The sequence below is a fragment of the Panicum hallii genome, chromosome 2 (assembly GCF_002211085.1).
Source record: "Panicum hallii strain FIL2 chromosome 2, PHallii_v3.1, whole genome shotgun sequence".
In the NCBI taxonomy this organism is placed as follows: domain Eukaryota; kingdom Viridiplantae; phylum Streptophyta; class Magnoliopsida; order Poales; family Poaceae; genus Panicum; species Panicum hallii.
In genome coordinates this window covers 27,485,305-27,496,226 of record NC_038043.1, presented here as the reverse complement: position 1 = coordinate 27,496,226, position 10,922 = coordinate 27,485,305, and the positions used below count along the sequence as shown (strand labels likewise).

General features: G+C 45.9%; 1 protein-coding gene across 2 annotated transcripts; it reads right to left on the bottom strand.

Annotated features, from left to right (window-relative positions):
• Positions 1-1,951: 1,951 nt before the first annotated feature.
• On the bottom strand, positions 1,952-6,332 carry LOC112881667 (protein RDM16). Of its 2 annotated transcripts, none has more exons than XM_025946458.1 (6): positions 5,570-6,332; positions 4,194-4,463; positions 3,686-4,105; positions 3,405-3,599; positions 3,157-3,320; positions 1,952-3,080 (listed from the first exon to the last, which is right to left on the bottom strand). In XM_025946458.1, the coding sequence occupies exons 1-6, from the start codon at positions 6,236-6,238 to the stop codon at positions 2,216-2,218; spliced, it is 2,583 nt and encodes an 860-aa protein (XP_025802243.1). In that variant the 5' UTR covers positions 6,239-6,332; the 3' UTR covers positions 1,952-2,215. The 2 variants fall into 2 exon arrangements, with proteins under 2 accessions (XP_025802243.1, XP_025802245.1); XM_025946460.1 differs by lacking the exon at positions 5,570-6,332 and having other exon boundaries at positions 4,194-4,315; positions 4,395-4,406.
• Between the last annotated feature and the right edge of the window lie 4,590 nt (positions 6,333-10,922).

The following is a 10,922-nucleotide window of genomic DNA, read 5'->3' as shown; positions in this document are numbered from 1 at the left end:
AGCTTCTCGGCTTGCACCTCTCCTGCAATCAATGGTGAAGCCAAACCAAAGAGCCTTCATAAAGGGGAGGTTGATCCACGACAACTTCCGGGCGGTGCAGCTCACCGCCAAGCTTTTGCACCGAAAAAGGAAGGCGTCGGCCCTGCTTAAAATTGACATCGTCAAGGGCTTTGACACCGTTAATTGGACCTTCCTCTTAGCTGTGCTCAAGCAACTCGGCTTCTCAAGGCGTTGCCTTAATTGGATCAGTATCGTGCTCTCTACCGCTAGCACCAAAATTCTTGTGAACGGGTCACCAGGGAGGAGGATTTGTCACGCTAGGGCGCTAGGGGATTAAGGCAGGGCGACCCGTCGTCACCCATGTTCTTTGTGCTTGTCATGGAAGCCTTGAATGCGTTGATCTCGGCTGCGGAGCGGGACGGGTTTTTGGAGAGTCTTTGCACCTATGTCCAGAATCGTGCCTTTCTCTATGGTGATGATGTTGTTGTGTTCGTTGCACCCGAGGAGTGGCAGCTTGTGGCGGTCCGGGCTGCCCTTGAGCTTTTTGCTGGCGCTTCGGGACTACGCGCCAATTTGAACTAGAGTCAGGCCAGCCAATTCAGTGTGGGCTTGAGGACACGTGCAGAATCCTACCATTCTTCCCTTGCAGCCTCACTCCTTTCCCATGCAAGAACTTGGGCATTCCCCTATCAATCTACAGCCGCTGGTGGACTCGGTCGCTGCACGGTTACCAGCTTGGAAGGCTGGACTCATGTCACGGGCTCACGGCTGGTCGCAAGTCCTTACTTGTGTAACGCTATCTGCCATGACTGTACACACTGCTATTGTCCTGGAATTGAGTGCATGGGCTATTCAGAACATCGACAAACTTAGGCGTGCTTTCCTCTGGAAAGGCACAGATTCTGTCTCTAGAGGGCACTGCCTCGTCGCATGGTTGATTTGCTCGTCTACCAAAAGACAATAGAAAAGCTTTTGATACTTTTGTTTTGCTCGTGGTCTGGTTGATTTGAAAGGAACGCAACGGCCTAGTGTTTGACAGGAAGGCGTAAATACCGTGGGTTCTAGCCGAATCAATTATGTCTGAGTGTTATCTTTGGACGGCAGCCGGTTTCTTTGTTGTCAGGTCTCTCTTCCCGTGGAAGGATCTTAGGTCGCAAATTGTGCACATATAATTATAATTAAGTTTCAAACTTTACTGTTCCGCTTGATCCACTCCACCAGGTGCGGAATTGTAATATTTCTTGCTTTCCTCTTAGTGAAAACGCACCTTCTATTGTGGACCGGAACGAGCCAAGAGCTCAACGTGGAGGACAGAACAACACATTGTAGGTGTTAACACGACCCAAACATCCATTCAAAGAGGAAGGAAACCATTTTTGAGATTTTGCAAGCTGTTCGATAGAAAAAGTACTGACGTGATCGGCTACCACATGTTTACAGAAACATTTCTATTCTTTGGGCTTCAAAATATATTTTAATATCATAGGTATTTTTTATTAAATTTAGATTAAATTTGTATGTTATGTAAGGAAAAAACATTTAATTGGTGAAATTAGAGAATAATTCTCCAGCTTACATTTGTTCTCACCGAAATAACAAAATGGGTCACATTATCTCTTCGTTTTTCCATTTTCTCACTTATGCAACCTCCCTGCATCCTTCCTTTCCCACTTCGATCCGCGGGTGACACCCTCCAAGTTCTGGTTCTGCGACACCGGACCGTCAGCAACTCCGCCCCCGGCCGTGACCGCCGTCCGCCGCCTAGTTCCCTTCCGCCGCCTAGATCCCACGTAGATGGGCCAGCGGGACGATGGTAATGGGTACTGGTGCCGTTCTGCTCGATCATCTATTTCTTTGCCTGCCCTTTACTTTCAATCGATTAATGTCTACGTATAGGTGTTGCAATGGACTTATTCTAAAGTGCATACTTGCAAAATTCGACAGTTCCTCATGACAGTACCTGGGCCATATAATAATAATAATAAAAACCCGCAACAAACACCCGACATCTCTGAATTCCACATTCAGAGCAGATCGACAGTACAACGTATTACTCAGTTCAGGTGTCCACATTGCTACTAGTAAGCTTCCACTACTCGTGATAAGAGGACTTAATATCATGTCAAGCGCTAAAACGCTGGCCACTCATCAGCAATTGCATGTAGATAGAACAAAGATCAACAGCAGGTACCAAGGTTTTGAGCAGGTGATTTGCTCATGATGAATCTTCAGAAAAATTGACAGCAAGGTCCCAGTAGTGAGGAACAGAAGCATCAGCAAAAACCTTCTTACCAGCAGCCTCACTCCGGCAGTTGTGTACAGTGAACCTGTGGAAGGCAGGCTTTGCCACGCTGCCCTGCCAGACCAATGCACAACTATTCACCGGCTTGTCAGGTTCCTCGTCAGCATCATCCTCACCACTAACTGCGGCTGCCCAGTCTATCCGGTTGAGCATGAGCTTATTGTACCTTTTGATTGACTTCTTCCCTCCTTCAACAACCACAACACTGATACCATCGGTGATGACTGCAGCACCAGTTAGCCTATTCTCTTGTGCGTTGACATCGACTTTGAAGCGTGTCTGTGGATGGGACAAGTCTCTGATCTTGTAAACACAAACTATAGTCTCCACTGTATTAGTAGGATCATCAAAAAGCTTCCGCTCTTTCTTCTCGCGGCGTTCAGATGGTGTGAGCTTGCGAGCAATGTTGCGGTCTACATGAGCCTGTTCACGCTCTGCAGCGGCAGTTCTGATTTCCATCTCCAGCCGCGTGGGATCTTGCACAGCTTCAGAGCCTAGAACTTTCATAAGATTGCTCATTTTGACCTTTGGTTTGGGTGGCTCCAATAGGCCTTGCCTAATCATTTCTTGCCTATCTTTTTCCTTAGCAAGACGCCTCTGTGTTCTCAGCTTCTTCTGCTCTTTTTTAGTTAACTTCAGTGGCTGTGGCGGCGGTGGTGCAGGTTCAGCCGGTGGTTCTATTGGCTCTGGATGTTCCACATATATGGTGATCCTGTCCATATTAAGCTTCTCCACAGTGAAATCCTCATATGTGGCAGAAAGTAAAATTTTTGCATCCCTGATAAAATGTAAATTAGTTACCATCCATTGACATCATATAATTAAAAAAATCAATAGAGGAAGCAAGATATAACCATGGCTCAATGTCAGGAATTGCTTCCTTCTGCTTTTGCTTTGGAGCTCTCATACCAAAAGCAACTTCAATAAGGTTTGGGTTCATATCTACTTCTGCCTTTGCCTTAGCGAGCTGGGCTTGCTTTACTTTGAGCTCTTTAGCTTGTGCTTCACCAAATTGACTCTGTAATCAGAACATTCAAGTAAGGCACGAGAAATAAGGATAAGGATAAACAAGCAAAAAAAATCAAGATTCATCCATGCGTACCTTAATTCGATGCAATTCAGCTTGCCTAGAGAGTTTGCCCTCTTCAACAAACTGAAATCCTGGCCTTTTAGGACGGAGGAGCTTGTTTTGGTTTATGCCCATCCTTTCATCAAAATGAGCACTTGATTTTGCAAGAGTGTCTAAGTCTGGCTTTATGATTTGAAAAGCCTCCTTCTTTTGCTTGTTTATATTGACCTAACCAATGTAGAAACAATAGTGGCAGTCACCATATGAACAAATCATGGATAACATTCTATGAAGCTTATTGTAACAAATTTTACCTTTAGAGTACTCAAATTTGTTGGCTTTGTCATGCTGATAACCTTTCCCTGTTCATCAATTTCCCTACCCTGAGCATCAAGGCGAAGAACAGGAGCCTTGGGAGGTCTTTGAGGCACAGTAAGTTCAGTGGATGTACCAGGAAACATGTTGATGAGAGGAGCAAACTGTGGATCTTGCCGGAATCCCATCTTAGCAGCAAGCTCTTGTGCTCGCTTCACAGCATCCAGATTGGGAATGTTTGTAAGACCCGGAATACCAATTGCACCAGCTGCGGCTGGAGTCCCAGAGACACTACTCGTGGGCAGACCAGAAACTGGACCAGTATGCTTTGCTTCTCCTTTAGAAACAGTCTGTGTTTCTACAGCTGTTTTTGCATCTTCTTTCTTAGAAACTTGACCAGTAGTGCCAAGTTTATTAAGCTATGCAGGGAAAATAAAAACTTAGAACACTTAAAAAGTTATAATAAGAAAGTGGGGCAAGGGACTGGGAACAGCTGTGACTTCTTACCATGGGTAACTTCTTGAGTTTCTCTGACAGTTCCTTCTTCAGTTGCAAAGCTTTTTTTGCTTTGGCTAAAGCATCAAGAGATAGATTACTATTTTTGCCAGCAGCTGAGGTTGCACTTCCATCTGTACTAGATTTTCCAGTAACCTCATCAGATCTAACACTAACCCCCTCATTTTCATTGTTGGTAGTAATCGAAGATACCTTTGAAGACACGGGAACAGACGATGACACTACAGCAGGTGCGGCATTGAGCGGTTGCTGAGAACCATCCTGCAAATAAGAGATGCAAAGTCAACTTATAGAAATAACACTTTCAAAATAAAGGAGCATCAATCACATGATACGTGGCGCTTCAAAAAAAGAAAGAAAATGTAACAAAAAAATCAAGACAATCAAGTACTAACAAGATGGTGCAAGTAGGCTATGTAGAATAACCAAGAAAAATACGGCAACATCAAATGAAGGCTGACTGCTGGTATGACTCATATTGTATCAGAAGATAATGTAGCACTACGTAAGCACTTCACTTTACACCACAGCCTTGACAGAATCGTGTAACACCAAATACAATATTAGCATAAGTAGTCAACAGGCAGATCATAAGAACATAGGCAAAAATACTATGGCCTTCCTCAAACAACTTGATAATTAAAACATCCCTCAAATCCTTGAAAGGTATCTACACTATCAATCATCACTGGACAAACATAAGCCAACAAGGGACTACATAAGTCTTGACTGACCCATTGGCACATTTCTCTAATAAGAAAAAAACACAGCATGGCAGAAGCCCTATGCTTCTGAATTAAATATTCCAACTCCGAAGGGGCAAACAAAACAAACTGTATGCTTATGCCAGCACAAAAGAAAGTCCTAACACAATGAGTAAGGCAGCATTGCCATAGCTGCTTGTCTGCTTGCTTTTGGCTTTCCTCTAACTGAATCTAAGGAAAATAGTCGACATCGTAATCACAACAGCCACTCAAGTCAAGCAAAAGTAGCTGTTCATCTTCTGAGATGATTCCACAACAAGAGAAAAACAATACCACTCAATCTAGATGGTATAAACCTTTTGAGCAGAAAAGAATAACCTTAAATCGCAACTGCTGCAAGAAAATAGCCGAACTCTTCAAATCATTTCTAGACAAGAAACAGATTACCATCCAATACCCTGTGAACTAACAACATGGCTGCGAACTAACACGTTCATTTCTTCAAGTTTTCATAACCAGAAACTACCATAGCTCACTTGACAATTGTGAGTACCTTAATGGTCTATATTAGTAGCATACATTAGCAGTTAGTTTCCTAGGCTCTAGTAATCAACATGAAAACACAATGAACAGAACTCAGCAATAAAATGTAGGAACACTTACATTATGCACGGCACCACTCTGTAAATCTCCATTAACTGCAAACTCCCCCTTCTTCTGGTCATGAGATGAGATCTCCTTGCTCACCTTACTCCTCACATCACCATTCTTCCCATTAGCATCAACATCCTCAAACCTCCGGCGCTCACGCCTAGGCCTCTCCTCCTTGGGCGGAGGCGGGTCCACAGAGGCCCTAGCCCGCTTGCCGACATCTCGGTCGGCCTCGTCCCCACCGCCACCGCCCTCGTGGCCCTTCCGCTTCCGTGACGAGGACAGCGGCTCGCGGTCGGCGGAGTCGCGGCGCTCGATTGACTCCCGCGGGCGGCTCAACGAGCGGTCCCGCTTCGCGGAGGGCGGCGGGGAGTCCGACGAGGACACGGACCGGCGGCTATCGCGGCGGCGGTCGTCGCCGTCGTCCCCGCCGTCGCGGTGGCGGTGGCTGCGGCGGTCGTCTTTGTCGCGGTGGTGGCGGTGGCTGCGGCGGTCCTCGTCGTCGCCACCGCCGTCCTTTTCGCGGTGGCGGCGGCGGCGGTCGTCGTCCCCGCCGTCGTGCTTGTGGTGGTCGTCGGTGTCGTGGCGGCTGCGGCGACGGTGGTGGTTGTCGTCCCGGTCGCGGGAGCGGTGGTGGCCGTCGTCGTCGCGGGCGCGGCGGGAGGAGCGGTCGCGATCCATGGGCGGGGATGGCGAGGCGAGAGGGGACTAGGGTTTGAGTCGACTTCAGAAACGGGGAGGGCCGGAGAGAGATGGAGTATCTTCGGACGCGTCGGGTGCGGGCTGGGTTCCGTTCCTAAATCAGATTGCGCAAGTCACCGACTTCCGTCTGGTTTAAGCAGTGGGCCCTGGCTGTCACTGGGCTGGGCTATGTTGCAAGCCCGATCCACGGTGCGCTACCGATTTTTTAAATTTTTTGTGTTTAGGAAAAGTTACGAGATAGTTTTTGGATTAGAGAGTGGTAACGTAAATGAAGACATAATCAAATTATGGTGGAATCAGAGGTGGAATGAGCGACAACACGCTTTGTTTGATTCCATACTTGACGGAGGTAAACCGGGCGCCGCTGCAGGTAACTCGCGCGACTGCGTGCGAATCTACCGTATAAGGCTGAGTCCAGCGCACTGTGGACGCAGACACGCATTCGGCGTGCCCCCAAGCATGGGTCCCACTAGCGAAACGCACTTAGCAAATCACTATCTCCAGCAATAGCTTGCAGGCCTGTTTGGTATCCTGCCTAAGGCGCCACAACTTGCCTAACCTTAGTCGTCCAAATTGAAGAACTAACCTTAGGCAGAAAAGTTAGGCAAACTGTGGCACCTTAGGCAGGATACCAAACAGGCCTGCATACGCCCGCGCATCCCTTTCCGGCGGCGACCAGCCGTTGGCTCCCGCCGCGCCGCGGAACCTGAGCAAGCAAGGTCCGCTCCCGCCGCCATTCTCGTTAGCGTGGATAGGACCGAAACGGTTGGTTCTGGTGGAATACGAAGAAGAGAGAGAACCTGTGGCTATACGCGTTCACGGGAGGTACTCGCAAAATAGGAGGCCGCTTACGGTATATGCTGGAACCTGCTATAGTGGCGTCGGATGTGTTTTTTACGCATACGGGGCCATTTAGGTGCCCGCTGGACTCAGCCTAAGCATGCTGCTGCAATCTTTTCGTTTTTTGACCCTCAATAGAAAGAGACCCATGTTATTCCACTGTAGCACTAGAGAGTAGTAGCAGACCATCTGTTTCGAGAGAAGAAAAATGTGCACAACGGAAAAAGTTTATATCATTCAAATCAAAATCACATTGCACCGGTGGAGTTTTTAATTAAAATTTCAAAATAAAATCATATCTAAATATATTTAGAACAATTGTTCTTGGTTTACAATTTTATCGTGAGTTGGGAACAATTGTTCTGATTTACAATTTTATGGTGAATTTGGAACAATTGTTCCTAGTTTACAATTTTATTATTGTGACAGAATCAACCTGAATTATACCGGTTCAAATACGCGAGTCCACTCCCGAAGGCTCCAACGTGCTTCAAACGGTATAATCCCTTGGCCTGTCGGGTAACGTCCCGATAAACCACCGATACACAGGATCAAATAAGGTTACCTCACACGAAGGTGAATCCAGAGATACAATCACCATCATATTTTATATCATAAGGAATTATATTATAAGAGTTTCCAAAAGAAATACGAAGTTTCAAACTTAGAGAAATTATTACAAACTGATAAAGTTATGGTTTTTAGCAGCGGAAAACATACGCGATGATCTACAGCACGTCGACAAGACGGATGTCATGCTAAGCCCGGGCACGATATCATTCGGTATCATCAATGTTGGCCGAGGACGGATCCCATTCCACGGACCAACCTTCTGGGAGAGCACAGGGCCAAGGCAGGGAAGAGTAGGATTTTCCAGACATTACCTGCAAAACATATAACTAGTAAGGCTGAGTATCCTAATACTCAGCAAGGCTTACCCGGGATTGGGTATACTTTAGCCCATAACTAGACTTATGAAGGCTTATAATAGTTCTGGGTTTAGTTTCAGCTGAAAAGCAACTAAGAGTAGATCCTTATCTTCAACTTTTAGCTTTCAAGTTCTATGTGATTATCCATTCTAAATAATCACTTATAACTAAGCAAGCAAGGTAGAGCTCTTTATATCAACCATCAGCTTTACTCATCATATAGTTGCTCTTGTTACTCTGTGTGATAAAGGGGATAAGCAGTCTCATTCATCGTGAGAGGCGGACGATTCCTGAATCGAAATTCAACCTTGCAAGGTAAACCTAACACACACGCTTGGAACATCCAACGATAGTTCCGAAGCAACCGTTTGCCTTTCATTCCGACTCGTGGACAGGTCCACCACAAGCGACTGCAGGACCATACGCACTTCCAAAGTGCAGGACGTACGTCTGTAGCGCGACTACAAAACCCGTACTCCTGGTTGCCCTTGCAACACGTATTCCCACACGTCGAACATAAGTAACCAGAAGAAGTAAGACGAGTGGTGGGAGGTATGTCCACTCTTCGGGCCGATTGGCTACTAGGCTTGCCGCTTACCCAAAACTCACGGCATGTGGTTAGTACTTTCAAACGCTTAACCCCGATCGGCACACACCGCGACCTTATCAATTTCAACAACACAGACGGGGTATCACCTCAATCATGATACCTCATAAAACTCCCGTCCGTCATCCTTATAGTGATAACAGGAATGTAAACATTACAACCCCTATATCGCGCGAGTGACAGGAAATCACTCGACTTCTACCGGTCCTATTAGCATAGCAGCTAGCCGGACTCAAGTGTTACTATTTAATACATTGATTCCTAGGGAAATGCAACTAGGGTTTCAAGCAATTCCTAATAACTTAATGTATAGAATACGTAGATAGATATAGATTGCAGTGTAATTAAAATAGTGGGTTATGTCCGGGGCTTGCCTTTACTGGTGGGGCTGAAGTTAGAAAGGTCAATATCTTCCGAACTTTGGTTCGGGGCTTCCGATAATTCCTTGGTGACGTTCACTTGGTCTTCAGAAATATCCTCCGCAGACTTCTGGGAGAATTCGTAGGTACCGTTTGTGGAAGTAGTTGTATCTACATGCAATGCAACATCTCATTCAAAGTGTGCACATAAAACTATCTTACTTCACGACAAAGTTGCTATCTAACACTCATTCAACATACTACTCATATAACAATTAAAAAGATTAGAGACTAACTTGGGTAGAGCTTTAGGAGGAACAACTAATTAGAATCGGCTATTTGTTGAAGATTACGACAGAGCCGATTGGGACAACAGAGGTTTAGCCGATAGATATGCTTTAGTTGTGCCTAACAGAGGCATGTCTATTGTGTTAGCTTATTGATCTAGGGTTATGTATTTTGGTTTGTGTAGTCGATTGATAGATGATAGGTGCACCGGTTTCCTGATTGATCAACGAAAACATCGATCACTTTAGGATAGGGATGATTCCTAAAACAGTTGTGTCTTAATTGAGATGTGCTTAAGTGTTATCCTAGGTAACTAGGTGTGGTTGTACCGGCTTGATTACGTCAGCACAACAATTGAGTGACGTACGGCCGATTGGAGTATGGTTAAGGGTATGTGACCGATAAGTATAAAGCCGACCTCTCAGTCGATAAATCGACTGATAGAAGTGTGTGGATATGGATGGGGAAACTAAGGATCGATCGGCTCTATGTGACCGATATGGAGAGCAACTAAAATCGGCTTGGGTCGGCCAATAGCAAGAGTTCTAAGATTGTGTGTGCATCTCCACTGCATCGTCTAGGTGCAGCCGAGGTAGGACAAAACAACAGGATTGTATCAGCAATAGCTGATACTAGAAAGGTAACAATCGTATCAGCTAACCAGCCGATGGTAGAAGTATCGACTGACAGCTGTTACACAGGAACATCATAGACTTAAGGAAACGGATGCTTAGCGGCTGAACCAAAAGCTGATGTTGAAATGCAGCTGCAGAGATGTATAAGCTAAGCAACAGATGCACACGAATTAACAAAGACCTTTACACGAAGAGAAACTTAAGGAAACGGCAATCAAGACAAGGATAACGTCTTGACGGCAAGGATATGAGCACCAGGGTGATAGGATCAACTAGATATCACACCCTATAATTTATCCTCCAGCTATAACACATGCATACAATATAAGGTACAAACAAAGCATTCATTCCCTAACATTTAACCTAGACCACAAATCAAGACTTTCAATTCAAGAGCACAACATAAAACTTGTAAACGTTCACTGATTTGAAATAAAGAAAGCTTTGGAAATTTTACAAATAACATCCTAGATCTTTCTAAAAGAGAACAATTAAGTCCCTGGTTGGGGAAAACAGACAATAGGAAGATAACGATGATATTCCGGCAAAGGAATCGCCAGTATTAAGAAGATTCAGTGAATCAGGGCAAACCTTGGGGTAGCCTTGGTTATGAAGGAGAACACGCGGAAAGTAAATTCCCGCGGTGAACAGGATCGGCGACGAGAAGAGCTCGACGATGACGAGATTCCATGAGTGACGAAGAAGCTCGCCGGGGATTGTAGTGGTTAGAGAATGGCCGAAGAAGTAGTCTTCGCGGTGACTCGTGGTGATAGCGGTTGAGCGATCCACGAGGGTAGGAACTGCTGAACGTCGTGGACCCCTGGGACGAGATGATGGAGCCGAACGGGTTCGCTGTACCGACTTTTCCGCGAACCTCAGGGTTTTCCTGCTCACGGGTTGAACTTCCTCTGCTCACGCACGTGTGCCATTGAAACACGGCCGGCACTTCCGCATAGCTTCCTGCAGAACTGCCGTGCTTGGCTGCACCGAGACTCCTCTGAGCTC